The sequence below is a fragment of the Budorcas taxicolor genome, chromosome 4 (assembly GCF_023091745.1).
Source record: "Budorcas taxicolor isolate Tak-1 chromosome 4, Takin1.1, whole genome shotgun sequence".
NCBI classification, from domain to species: domain Eukaryota; kingdom Metazoa; phylum Chordata; class Mammalia; order Artiodactyla; family Bovidae; genus Budorcas; species Budorcas taxicolor.
In genome coordinates, this window is record NC_068913.1 from 11,543,716 (window position 1) to 11,558,816 (window position 15,101).

The window sequence follows — 15,101 nt, forward strand, 5'->3', positions numbered from 1 at the left end:
ATACCTCCAGGTTAGCTCTTTTTTCTCAAGATTACTTTGACTGTTTGGGGCCTTTTGTGATTCTGTACCAACAAATTGTAGGATTTTTTTAAATTTATTTATTTTAACTAGAGGTTAATCACTTACACTGTTGTATTGGTTTTGCCATACATCAACATGAATCCGCCAGAGGTATACACGTGTTCCCCATCCTGAACCCCCCTCCCTTTTCCCTCCCCGTACCATCCCTCTGGGTCATCTCAGTGCACCATCCCCAAGCATCCAGTATCATGCATCAAACCTGGACTGGCGATTCGTCTCATATATGATATTACACATATTTCAATGCCATTCTCCCAAATCATCCTGCACTCTCCCTCTCCCATAGAGTCCAAAAGACTGTTCTATACATCTCTGTCTCTTTTGCTGTCTCGCATACAGGGTTATCGTTACCATCTTTCTAAATTCCATATATATGCGTTATTATACTGTATTGGTGTTTTTCTTTCTGGCTTACTTCACTCTGTATAATTGGCTCCAGTTTCATCCACCTCATTAGAACTGATTCAAATACATTCTTTTTAATGGCTGAGTAATACTCCATTGTGCATATGTACCACAGCTTTCTTATCCATTCATCTGCTGATGGACATCTAGGTTGCTTCTATGTCCTGGATTTTTTGTTCTAGTTTTGTGAAAATTGTCAAGCGTGTTTTGATAAGGATTGATTTAGGTTTATGGACCTTTAAACAATGTTAATCTTTCCAGTCCATGAATATGGAATGCCTTTCCATTTATTTGTATCATCTTCAGTTTCCTTTATCAATGTCTTATAGTTTTTATAGAGTGTAGGTGTTTTCTTTCTTGGTGTTTATTTCTAGGTATTTCATTCTTTTTGATGCAGTGGTCACAGGGATTTTTTTTTTTTTTACTTACTCTTCTGCCATTTAATATGAATTAGCTGTGGGTTTGTTGTAAATGGACTTTGTTATGTTGAGATATGTTCCCTCAATGCCAACTTTGTTGAGGGTTTTTCTCATGAATGGAAGTTCAATTTTGTCAGGTGGTCTGTGTGTACCTGTTGAGATGATCGTATGATTTTTATTTTTTGTTCTGTTAACGTGGTTCATCCCATTGGTTGATTTGTAGATACTGAACCATCGTTACATCCCCGGAATGAATCCCACTTGACCATGAGTTATGGTCCTTTTTGTATATTGTTGAATTTGGTTTGCTGATATTTAGTTTAGGATTTTTGCATCTATATTCATCAAGGATACTGAAATAATTTTCTTTGTCATCGTGTCTTTGTCTGGCTTTGATATCTGTCGTGGTGGACTTTAGCATGCACTTGGGAGTGTGACCTCCTTCTCAGTTTTTCCAAATAATTTGAGAAGGCTAGGTATTAACTCTTGTTGATACGTTTGGTAGACTTCACCTGGGAAGCTGTCTGGTTCTGGACTTTTCTTTGTTGGGAGGTTTTTAATTACTGATTCAGTTTTAATACTAGTATCAGTCCATTCAAATTATCTGTTTCTTCCTGATTCAGTTTCGCAAGATTGTATGTCTCTGGGAATTTATCCATTTCTTCCAGGGTGCTGAATTTGTTGGCATATAACTCTTCATAGTATTCTCTCATGATTGTTTATGTTTCTGTTACATTGATTGTAATTTCTCCTCTTTCACGTATTATTTTGTTATTTGGGTCCTCTGTCTTTTCTTAATGAGCTTATGTAAAGGCTTAATAATTTTCTCTTTAAAAAGAAGAACTCCTTATTTCATTGTCTTTTCCTTTCTGGGGAGAGGGGTTCTCTAGGTTTTTGTTTTTTTTTTTGTCTCTGATCTTTACTGTTTCCATCCTTCCACTGACTTTCAGTTTTGTTTGTTCTTTTTCTGATTCTTTTACATGATAGTTTAGCTTGTTTATTTGAGATTTTTCTTGTTTTCTGAGGTGTATAGTCTCTGTTTTCGTTTTTCCCATTTTTCTTCCTGTGTTTGATTTCTGGTTTTATACTGTTGAGATCAGAAAAGGTGCTTGATATAATTTCTGTCCTTTTAAATTTGTTGGGACTTGCCTGATGACCTATTCTGGAGAGCATTCCATGTGAACTTGAATATGTATCTTGCTGATTTTAGATGGAATATTTAGTAACTGTCAAGTACAGTTGGTCTAGTTTGTTATGTAATGCTCTTGTCTCCCAGCTGGTTTTCTGTTCGGATCATGTACCCAGTGATGGTAAGTGGAGTGTTAAAATCCTACTGTTACTGTATTCTTGTCAAGTTCTCCCTTTTATGTCCATTGTTAGTAGATCTATTTTAAATACTTTTTTTAATGCCAAGAAGAATAGAGGAAGAATTCCAAGTACAGTTGGCATAGTTCTTCCCTTCAAAGTTAATAGGGTAATATGTATTTCCTTAGTCTTTTTCTATAAATATACGTTTTTTAAGTGGTGATGAAAGTATATGTAACATTTATGGTAAAAGCTTTTTTCCACAGAAAATAAAATTATAAAAATGATTTTAATGAATGTATCCTAGCATTCTGTTGAATGGATTTACCATAATTTACTTAATTGGAACCTAAACTGAGAAACATTTTGTTCATAGTTTCTGGGAAATTGAAAATTTAAAAGCAGTTGAGCTACTTGTGTGTTTGAGTATTAGAATAATTTTCTTTCATATATTTTAGATTCAGGTAGACATGTATTCCCCTCTTAAATTGAAAGTTAAAGTAATACTCTATTTGACTAGTTTATAATAAGAGATATTGAGAAGATTTTTTTAAGACTTAAAACTCATTGTGATTGTATTTCGAAGTGTAATTCATTTATTGCATTATAGGTATTTCTAGTGATTTTTCTTTTTTGAGAAGTTTGTAAGTTCTGTTATTTCTTGAGTTATGAACACTTAGTTTATGAATTTTCATGCATTGAAATAACTGTCTTTGGATATGCTCTAGAAATGAAATGAAGCAGTTTAAAGTTATTTCTAAAATTAGGTTTTACGGTCCATACAAGGAATTGAAAATGAAATTTTGGAAAAGGGATCCAATTTATATTTGGGAAATAGAAAAACAATGATGTTTTTATTTATCTCACTTGTATCTGGAGGATGATCAGCAAGCAAGATCCAAGCTTTATTACCCCCTGGGTTTCGCTCTCACTTGAATATACAGGTAGGGTGGTGACATCAGAGATTATCAATCACTCATCCTTGTCCCTGTTGATAATCTTCAGATAGCTTATTGTGAATAAAAAACAGAAGAAGAAAACTGGCAGCTTCCCTTCTTTTGTTTTCTCCACTTCTCTTCCTGTGGTTCTGTAGTAGGTGGTGCTAATAACTTTCCAATAATGAGAGATTAGATGTTTATCTGTAAATGTTACAAAATTTAAAACTCCAAAAATTGGAATTTGATTCAGTTTTTAACATGCATACATAGTTTCAGAAGTTAGAAAGACCAGACAGTATCATACTTACGACTTATACTCAACATAGTAAATAAAAAGTATAATATTAACAATTAAAAGAATCATTTATGTGTAGCGTAATTCTAATACTAGTGATGTATATTTAGAATATACCGTTTAAAGTCATAGATTTTCGGTACTCACATACTTTCAGTGTTACTGTTTCTTCTAATTTTTAAAATTTTCCCTAGAGCTTTCTAACATTGTAAATTATAAGAATCATTTTGAAGTTTTAAGCTCATTTTTAATAGGAAAACCTTGAGAGAACATTAGTATGCATAAAAAGAATTGATTTCCTCTTAGTCTTGAATTTCCTGTGGGCAAAACACCCTAAATTAAAATTAGGATCTTGACAGTGGGGAATAAACCTTTTTAACAATATTAAATAATAAAAATATATTTGTCATTTTTGTAAAAGTATGAAATACTTATAAGTATACTTATAAGTATGTATAAATACTTCGGCCACCTGATGCGAAGAACCGACTCACTGGAAAAGACCCTGACGCTGGGAAAGATTGAAGGCGGGAGGAGGAAGGGATGACTGAGGATGAGATGGCTGGATGGCATCACTGAAGGTGATTGACATGAGTTTGAGCAAACTCTGGGAGTTGGTGATGGACAGGGAAGCCCGGCGTGCTGCAGTCCATGGGGTCGCAAAGAGTCAGACACAACTGAGCAACTGAACTGAAAATTTTGGTTTAGAATGAACTAATTTTTACCTAACATTTTTTAAGTGAGGTAAAATATTCCTTCATTATGGAAACTGTATCCCACAGGCACACTAGCGGTGAATATGGAATGGTTGTTCTGTGAGTTCCCTATAAATTTAAGAAATCTCATCTAATGTTACTTAGATTCCTTCATTTAGTTGTCATAAAAGACTAACATAAATTTATCCTGTGTCCTTGGCATATATATCTGTGTCTTTTCTGTTTGTTTCTTTTTAATGCATATGTATTGGTTTACTTAAGTAATTTTAGTTTCCAGCACTATTCAGAAATGAATTATAAGTACATAATGGTAAAATATTATTTGGAAGTTTTCTCACAACTTAGATTTGGACAGTCATTTACAGCCTATCTGGTGGTTAAATTTCTAACTCTTTCAACTGTCCTAAAGTTCTGAACCAATAAGTAAGTATGAAATGGCTCCTGGGAAAAACACACACATGCGCGCGCACACCCAGGGGAAAGTACACAGATTTACGAAATGCCTTCTTTATTAGTCACTGTGCTAAATACTTTACTTTCAGTTTTATTTTTCACAGTAACTTGTGTTCATGATATTGTCAAGGAAGCAAATGCCCAGAAATTAACATAAAGGTTAGGATTCTTTTTTTTTTTTTTTTTTAAGAATCTCTTGTTTGGGGCTTTATAGTTTCACAGCAACATTAAAATGAAGGCACTTCGGTTTCCCACACCCCCTAACCGTACGCATGCATGGCCCCCTCCATTGTCAGTATCACTCACCAGAATGGCCCGCTTGCTACGCTGGTGAACCTACGTTAACACGACAGAATCACTCAAAATTCAGTGTGCCTTTGGAGCCACTCGTAGTGTTTACCATTCTGTTGATTTGGACACATGTATTAATAACATACACATGTACAAATCATATATTATTATTAATAATATACATGTATTTATGTTATTAATAATAATATGATATTCCATCATTAGAATATCATACAGCATACTTTCAATACCTTAAAAATTCACTCTCCTCCCTCTAGTCAGCCTTCCCTTGCCCCCAGCCCTGGTGATCACTCATCTTTTTAAAACTGTGGATAGTTTTATCTTTTTCCAGAATGTCATGTAGTTGGAATCTTGTGGTCTGTAGCCTTTTCAGATTTGGCTTCTCTTTATTACTAATGTGCAGTTAAGGTTCCTCATGTGTTTTCTTGATTTGATAGCTCATTTCTTTATAGTGCTGAATTCTGTACCATTGGCTGCATGTACCACAGTTGATGTATTCATTTCCTTACTTAAGGGCGTCTTATTTGCTCCCGAGTTTTGGTAGTTACGAATAGAGCTGCCGGAGACACCCAAGTGGGCTCCCCTGGTTGCTCCACAGTAACGGATCCGCCTGCAAGTGCAGGAGAAACGGGTTCCATTCCTGGGTCAGGAAAATCCCCTGGAGAAGGAAATAGCAACCCACTGTAGTATTGTTGCCTGGAAAATCACATGGACAGAGGAGCCTGGCAGGCTACAGTCCATGGGGTAGCAAACAGTTGGACATGATTGAGCAATTAAACAACTACAGAAAATAGCCATTTGCAGGTTTTTGTTTGGCTGTAGGTTTTCAACACCTTTCAGTAGGTATCATGATTACTGCATTATGTGCCCCCTGGTGGATGAGATTGGGCCAGGGACTTGTGCCCACTTTCTGGTAAGAGGGACTGGTGCCTGAGCCCTCGTGAATGGAGCTGAGTCTTGTCCCTCTGGTTATCAAGGCCCTGCCAAGGGATGTGTGTAGAGGCAGTTGTGGGCTCAGGATGACTTTAGGCTACCTGTCAGCTGTTGGGTAGGCTGTGCTCCTACCATGTTGATTTTTTGACCTGAGGCATCCCACCACTGGCGCCTACAGGTGAGACAAGCTTCCAGTGCCAAAATGGTGACCTCCAGGAGAGCTCTCCCCGATGAGCATACCCTGGGGCCTCTGGCACTGCGTCCTTGTCCCTAAGTGAGCATCAGCTGACCCCTGCTTCCTCAGGAGACCTTTCAAGACCTGTAGGTAGGTCCGGCCCAGGGTCCTATGGAGTCACTACTTCACTCTAGATCCTAGGGCGCATGAGTCCTTGCATGCGTCCTTCCCGCAGGGGGGTGCCTGACATGGGGTTCAGAACTTTCTCTTCTGTAGGAGACCTTCACGATATAATTATTTTGCAGTTTGCAAGTTCTGATTTGATTATATTACGAATTTGCCCTTCCTACCATCTCACTGTGGCTTTTTCTTTGTCTTTGGAACTACAGTATCTTTTTTAGTAGGTTCCAGATGAGGTGAGCTCAGGTCTTTTCTATTCCACCATCTTGTTTTCATCTTATAATTATTACTTCTTAAAATAATACTTGTTTACAAATTTCTAACCTTTTGTAAATGGTACGCTATATTTATCTTTTTTTAATTGAATATACAATTGATTCAAGTTTAGGCAGCCTCAGTTTGAGGCATAAGTAATTCTTTTTCTCAGTTGCATCAACTTTAAGACTTATTTCTTCACACCACACTAAAATGCTTCCAACTTAACATTTTTGCCTATGTTCAGGAAATAAAGACAATATGGTATTCAAAAATTACGAAAGCAAACACTGCTAAATAACCAGATAGGCCAAAGTTGCTAAAATTGAGCTCTTCACTGACATTATCTTAACATTAGAGCCCAAAATATTCATTTTGAGCACTACCTATTTTCAGTGGTTGTAAAGTCAAATGTATGAAAGCTGGATACCGTCTAAGAAAAATCGTAGCTACTTGAAAATTTTACTCGTGGGCAGTTTAGCACTTAAATTCTCTGATCATTGCAGGTCATTATGTTTCAATAGGAAATAGACTAATTCTAGGAGTGGTGCTGCATGCAGTGGTCGGATCCCGCGTTTGAACAGCTTTCCACCCGTGGACCTCGTGCTAGCTGTTTTCACTGTTCATCTGCCAGTTTGGCAGAAAGAGGCACCCAGTTGCTGCCCTTTGCAGCTGTTTTCACTTCTTTACTAACTGCAGCATCCTTTTCCATACAGTGAAAGCTGTATAGGTATAAATGGTGTCCAGCAGCAGCTAGAATTTGCTGGATTATCTCTTTCCTTGGTTGCTCAGAAACCTCAGGCAGCCGAACTGCCGCAGCGAGTTTTCTAGAACTGTCAGCATAATACTTTGATGTTTGTCTGGACATTTTATTTCTGGAATACATCTTACAGGAAAGTTACTGTCTTGGTTAAGGGGTTTTTCTCAGCTCAGATCATTTTGATAGTATTCTCTAATACCCACAAGTTTTGCCGTAGACTGCAGATGTTCATGAACTTCTTGCAGGAAGCTACCAAGATTAAAGCCACACTTGACTTCAACTTAATATGCAATTAGGCAAGCTAATTCCCAAATCACTTAACTATATTGCCTTTGTAGCAACATTTTGGAGTAAGACGTCCTCCGTTCAGTTCAGTTCAGTCGCTCATTCGTGTCCGACTCTTTGTGACCCCATGAACTGCAGCACACCAGGCCTCCCTGTCCATCACCAACTCCCGGAGTACACCCAAAGCCATGTCCATCTAGTTGATGATGCCATCCAACCGTCTTATCCTCTGTCGTCTCCTTCTCCTCCTGCCCTCAATCTTTCCCAGCATCAGCGTCTTTTCCAAAAGACCTCCTGCTCCCTGCCTTATATATGTTTATGTGTGTGTTTTCCACATACCTCCAGTGTGAGATTCTGTCTCCTGCTCTGGCTTTGTACTAAATTTTGTATGCCTTTCACTTAGTATTTATAAGTGCAGTTATATTGGAGAGAGACCTTTGTTAATACTGGCAGTGACCTAGAAAATTAATGAAAGAGGAGTTAACTTTGATTCAGAAGACTGTTGAAAAAAATACATAGTTTTTATCTTGTCAAAGGTCAGACCCCTAATAAATGCTGAAGTTTAGACTGCCAGGTACATATCAGTTCTGATATAAAACTTAGAGTAGGTGACATTTTTCTTAAGGTTTCACTGTCTTTTGAAAAGAATTTGAGTATTGAGTTCTTTAAAGGCAGCAACTCTTAACCAATGGCTTGCACATAGAAGGAGATAAAATTTAGTGAGTACCTGCTATGCACTGTATTACATACTTAACCTAGGTAATCTTGACAATTCTGCAGGGTAGGTGGCCTTATCCCTTTTTTACATAAGAAAAAATTAAGGTACAGAGAGGTTAAATGATCTGTGTTATTGGTACTAAGAAGTAGATGTGGGATTCCAAACCAGCTATTTTCCTTCCACCACATCAGGGTTTGGCTGGCAACCTGCAGCTCATGTACCACATCTCGGATCTTACTTTTGTAAATGAAATTTATAGAACACAACCACAGCTATTCTACGATTAGATACTGCCTGTGGCTTTCAAGCTGTAACAGCCGAGTTGAGTACTTATGACAGAGATCATATGACTCAGGGAGCCATATGACTCACAAGTAGATATTTTACTATCTGGTCTTTTATGGGAAAAGTTTGCTGATACCTGCACTAAACCTTACTTTGTTTAGAGGTACTGTAAACTGATGGTACATTCTGTAGTATAAATTTCAGTCATACTGAAGCATTAGACTGGGACAAGAGCAATAAGATAATGATGAAGGCAAGGAACAACCCATGAATGTTCCAAAGCTTTCCTATTTGGAAAGATAGGCTGGTATGATTTAAATATAGTCCTTTCTGCTTCTGTGATTCAATGCATGTCTCCCAGTTTCCTCATTCATAGGTTAATAAACTGCCTCAAAAACTCACTTAAATTAATGAACTACTCCCAGAAATCCTTTATAGAAGATGAAGTTCTTCAAAAATAAATATCTGTCTCCTAATATGTTACCTTTTACTACAAAAGTAAACTGTTTTTAAAGTCATTATTATGGGCTGAAGGTTGGCCTCAACAAAATAATTGGCTCCTACTCTTAATTTAACTGATACTAAAGATAACCTTTAGAAATACGATGTCAAACTGGAAGAGTCTATTGAGGAATCTTACACTCCCTTGTAAGTTTACTTATTGTAGCAGCTGGTTCTATGCACCTCCGCTTTCCTAACATATGACCCTTGAGCTTAACCCTCTTACTATAATTTTTAAAATTTGAGCCATAGTATAGTTCATTGTAAACAAAAATCTCTGAGTGCAAACATTAATTAATACAATTGGAGGTATAGTGTAAATGTCACATATACTATTGAAGTGTTACCTTATATCCACAAAAAAATAAAGAATCAGAAAAACATATTTCTTTCTTATTAAAAACAAAAATTATAGAAAGTGAAGTCACTCAGTCATGTCTGACTCTTTGCGACTCCGTGGACTGTAGCCCACCAGGCTCCTCCGTCCATGGGATTCTCCAGGCAACAATACTGGAGCGGGTTGCCATTTCCTTCTCCTGGGGCTCTTCCCAACCCAGGGATCGAACCTGGGTCTCCCACATTGGAGGCAAACTCTTTAACCTCTGAGCCACCAAATGAAGAAAAAAGAAATTATAGAGCCCTTCACAATTAAAAGATAATCAGGAAATTAGGGAAAGACATATTTCTTACTCTTTGAGTGATTTTTACTTTCACTTTCATCCATTCTTTACCGGTTAAAGGATACATTTCTTAGTCTGGCCACAACCTATTTTCAGTTTTGTCTTCTATTAGCACAACACTAGAGGTACTCACCAATTGAATAAACCTTTTGTTTCATACCTTCCTTTGCATGGGCTGTTTCCTTTATGACTGATTTTAATAATGGCTGAAGACTAGATTCAGAAACGTTTATTGGAATGGAACAAAACTAGCATTTATTAAGCATACTAGCCAAGGTCTGTGGTAGGTACTTAAAGAAGTAGCTCTCATAATCTTGACTATTGTCCTTAAGAAATGCTTGTTTCCTTTTACTGTATAGACGTAACCTGAGGCTTTAGGAGGGTAGGTACAATTACATAGCTAGTGTAGGTAAATGTGAGATTTCATACTCCAGATTAAGTGATTGTTTTCTTGTCTTTCCCCTACCCACCTCACATTGCTTCAGTAGTAAATACCTGTGATCTTTATTATAACCTCTTTGCAAATACAGTAGGCATAAACAGTTCATGTTTTCAGCCTTGTTTTGAGTTATTTACAGTAGAAGAAAATAAATGTAATGGTATTATGGTAGAATAATCACGATTTCATTATTCTGAGTGTAATTAGTTGTAGTTAGTTTTACTCATTTGCTGTGAGTTGTATAGCCCTCTATATTTACATTTGAAAAATCTTTTCTTTGAGGTCCTTCTAAGTACTGAACAATTTCATTTTACTTTATTGTAATTTAACATATTTTAGAGTTCTTATATGAGCAAAATTTCCTATATTTTTCATTATCCTAGAAATTGGCTGAATCAGATTTATATGTAATTTATACAAGAATTTAAGTGTATTCAACCATAAATTTTAGTCAAACTCATTTCCTGCCTCTGTGAAGGAGAAAATTGAGAAGACCATGTATATATGTAACTCTATAGTATAAAGTACAGCCTGTGAAACTGTCACTTTCTGTATGGGAAAATATTACAGTTTAAGAAGTTAGTTTGGGCAATATTAAACATTAAATTTTTTTTTGGCTATTAAGATAAATTTGGTAAAACATAATTCTTTCCCTTATATGTGCTTCCTAGATTTTATTAGTATTCCTAATTGTATTTTTTTCCTTAGGAAACTGATTCATAATTATTGGTTTTACAATCTAATATTTTTTCCTCCATTAGAATGTGAAACATGTTGCAGAAGCATTTAAGAAGTGGCTGAAGGGTGAAGGAAAAAAGTGCCATTGCCCATCAGAAAAAAGCAAAACAAAACATGGGAAGTTCAACCACCAAATTTCGTAAAGCACTCATCAATGGTGATGAAAACCTGGCCTGCCAAATATATGAAAGCAACCCTCAGCTAAAAGAATCCCTTGATCCAAATACATCTTATGGGGAGCCCTACCAGCACAATACTCCATTACACTATGCTGCTAGACATGGAATGAATAGAATATTAGGGTAAGTATTACTGGAAACCAATTGGTAACAGTTTAGAGAAAGGGAAAAAAAAACACTCTGGTCTTTGAGAATACATGCATACATACGTGCATGTTGTGGTATTATAGTGAACTAAACTTTGTAAAACTGAATATGCCTAAATTATTAAGTATGGTTTTTTTATTATGTGTTTCATTTGTGAGGTTAGTTCACATATTCTTTTTACTGTAAATACATTTTGATCCTCAGTATGTTCATAGTATGAATTCTTTATAACAGTGTAGTGTTTTAATTTACAGTGTTTCAGTTCTAGAAAAGTACTTGTCATCTATCAAAAAATTGCAGGAAATGGTGTCCAAGGCAATTTAAGTTGAAAAACTGATGTGTTTGCCTTACCTATTCTTGATCAGATTTGAGTTTCCTTCTTTTAAAAGGTTTAGTTACTTGAAAAGACTTTTCTAAAAAGTAAAACATTTTCTTGAAACTGAAAATATCAATACTAAGAAACTTGAAAAAAAAATCTCTTTAGGAAGAAAGCCTTAGTGATAGCAGTGTGTGAATTCTTCTTAATTACATGGGAATTAAATTTGATATTTGCTAACTTATAAGATGAAAGAAGCAAAAGATAGAAAAGTAGTTCCAAAATAAATGTAGTGTTTTTAGTAGTAGATTGTGCAGCTGTGGAAGTCTGGTGGTAGAAGAGAAAGAAGCACTTTGCTTATGCAGTGTAATATAATTCTTAAACCGGCATTCTGAGTACTTTAGAACTTGACAAAAAGCTTTTCCATCCTTTTTCTGTTTCTTTTTATACAGAATTTGTTGTTCAAATTAAGCTGCTCTTTCTGGTGTCCCTGAACCATGCTAGGGGTGTTCTGTCTGCCACATTCATAACGCTGTTTCCGGGGAGCATCGCTCCTCTCGGCCTTCTCTTTCTTACCTAAATTTTAGCCTTCCTTCAATGTCCTGGGCTTCCCGGGTGGCTCAGTGGTAAAGAATCTGCCTGCTAATGTAGGAGATGGGGTTAGGTCCCTGGGTCAGGAAGATCTCTTGGAGAAGGAAATGGCAACCCACTCCAGTATTCTTGCCTGGAGAATTCCATGGACAAAGAAGTCTGGCAGGCTAAAGTGACTTAACAGCAAGGCCCTAGGCATTCTTTTTCTGTCTTATCCTGTCACAACCTGTAAGGAACTTCAATCCACAAGGAACTTCAGTCCACAAGGAACATCAGTCTTCTTTTGAACTCCTGTGGTTCTTTTTTGTTTGTATTACTTGTGTGGTATACACTATCCCATTGGTTTTGTAATTTTGTAAACCTACTCTTTGCCTGCCTAAATTACAGCTTTTTAAAAGGACTTTCTTTGTACTTCTAGCATCTAGCATAGTATCTTACACAAAGTAAATAGAACCTTTCTAAAAGTCATTGCACAGATAATTATCTTTACGATCAGGATTTGTGAATGAGAAAAATTCCATGAATAACTTAGTTTATTCAGGCCTATGATTATCAAGTAGGTATTTTTGTAACCTCTTAAAAATAAAATAGGTATTTCTTGATTTAAAAAGAGATATTTCTATTACCTCTCCATTTTTCATTTATCTCTTATTTTCATTTCTCTAAAAACACCCACTTAGAAGCCTCTGCCACCTAATCTTGTTTGAAATTTTACATTTTTTCTTTCAAAAATGGATGTTCCCTGTGTTAATTACACTGACATATTGTACTAATAAAATGATGGCAAACGTGTTGAGGGCTTACTGTTTTCTAGGCACTACTAACTGCTCTGTGTGCCTTATCTCAGTTAATTCTCATTATAGCTCTATGAGATTGTCTATCATCTGCATTTCAGAAGTGAGAAAACTGAAGCTCAGAAAGATTAAACAACTTATCAGAACTCTCCAGCTTATAAATGGCAAAGCTAACTGCCCATGTAGGCAGATGACTATAGTCTTTAGGCTTTCAACACTGTGATAGCCTTTTATCTCTATAGTCAGATAAGCCTGTATGTCAGGAGTGCCTAAAACACATCTTGTGCTAAGTCGTTTCAGTTGTGTCCGACTCTGTGTGACCCCATGGACTGTAGCCCACCAGGCTCCTCTGTCCATGAGATTCTCCAGGCAAAAATACTGGAGTGGGTTGCCGTGCCCTTCTCCAGGGGATCTTCCTGACTTAGGGATTGAACCCACATCTCTTTCATCTCCTGCATTTGCAGATGGGTTCTTTACCACTAGCACCCCCTGGAATTCTAAAATACTTATTAGCAAGACAAATTAGTTACTCTGGATTTCAGTTTCCTTGTCTGTAAAATATTAAGCTTGTATAATTAAATGAATGTGTTATGTTTCATGATGCCTAGTGTATAGTTTCATTATTTCTCAAATTTGTAACCCTAAATGTCTTCAGATTATCCTTGACTTACTCATCTCCTCTACCTAACCTGTTACTAATGCAAAGTTCACTCCGTCTTATCTGTTGGGTTCATGTCTTTCCATTCCTGTTGCCTAAAACTTTGTTTACTCTTATCAACCCCTGCTTCCAATACTGAAAGTACTTGACTCCTCAATGTTCCTTTTGCAAGTCTTTTCCTCTTCAGGTCTCATGTTCGGGTTAATCTTGCTAAAAGTTTATCCTTTTCAGTGTTCTGTCATAAGAAAACTGTAGTGGTACACTATTGTTTGCCTCATTTTACTTGGCTTCTAAAGCCTTATTTTTTCTCTGCCCTCATTCTGCCGAGTCAGCCTGATCTCTCATTATTCTCCAACATGATCATATCAGTCAGACTGGTTGCCTTCCCTCTTGCTTTTCCCACTTTTAAAAAATGCCACCCCCTTAGCTTTATTGTTAATCCCTGATTCTGAAATGTCTTGTTTCTTCTCTAATTCCCTGTCCTTTAAGTCCTCACTTGATTTCTGCCTTTTTATGAACTCATTACCAACTGTTCTGACCTGCAGTATTCTTTGTTCTCAGAAATTCCTATAACTTAGATTTTAAATCATCCAGTTGCTATTAAACATCTCTGACTAGACTGTAAATATTACAGATACGCTGCTAAACAGTAATGCTCTAAGAAGATTAACTCTTGATTACTTAGTCTATTCTATCTTTGTTTTTGATTTGGACATTTTCAGTGAGATTATGAAACTGTTGCTTTAGGTTCCGAATATTGAATACTAACAATAACATTTAATATCAGGTCTTGTTATGTGATTAATTAAAACTTTCTTAGAATACCACAGTAAAATGTTTTTGAATGTTATTACGAAGGTAGTACATCTATTTTAACATAAAAGAACTCAAGTAGGAAAATACTTTTTAATCATTTATAGTATAATTTAAAATATACTTTATAAAATCGGAAAACTTTAAGAGATGTATCTAATCCATTGAGTTTTTTTTTTAGTTGTATTCAAGTGTAGTTGATTTGCAATGCTGTATAAATTTCTGTACAATAAAGTGATTCAGTTATACATATATTCTTTTTCATATGTTTTCCATTGTAGTTTATCACAGGATGTTGAATATAGTTCCCTGTTCTGTACCGTAGGACCTTGTTGTCTATCCATTCTATATATATCGGTTTGCATCTGCTAGTCTCAGACTCTCACTCCTGCCCTCTCCCACCCCCTTCCCTTGGTAACCACCAGTCTGTTCTCTGTGTCCTTGATTTTGTTTCTGCTTCGTATTTAGGTTTAATTGTGTCACATTAGATCCCACATATAAGGGATATCATGTGGTGTTTGTCTTTGTCTTTCTGACTTGCTTCACTTGTTACGGTGGTCTCTGTGTCCGTCCATGTTGCTTCGGGAGCTTTGTTTCATTCCTTTCTGTGGCTGGGTGGTAAATATTTCACTGGATTATGCACCACATCTTTTTTATCTGTTCATCTGTCGGCAGACATTTAAGTTGTTTTCATGTCTAAGCTAGTGAGTCTTAAAGTGCATTCTGAGGA

General features: G+C 36.3%; 1 protein-coding gene across 1 annotated transcript in view; it reads left to right on the top strand.

Moving 5' to 3' along the window:
- ANKIB1 (ankyrin repeat and IBR domain containing 1) overlaps positions 1 to 15,101 on the top strand; it is a 153,062-nt gene that overhangs the window by 50,086 nt on the left and 87,875 nt on the right. Inside the window, exon 2 of the mRNA XM_052638783.1 lies at positions 10,897 to 11,175. Coding sequence (XP_052494743.1) covers positions 10,988 to 11,175 — 188 coding nt within the window. The 5' untranslated portion in view covers positions 10,897 to 10,987. The remainder of the gene's footprint in view (positions 1 to 10,896; positions 11,176 to 15,101) is intronic.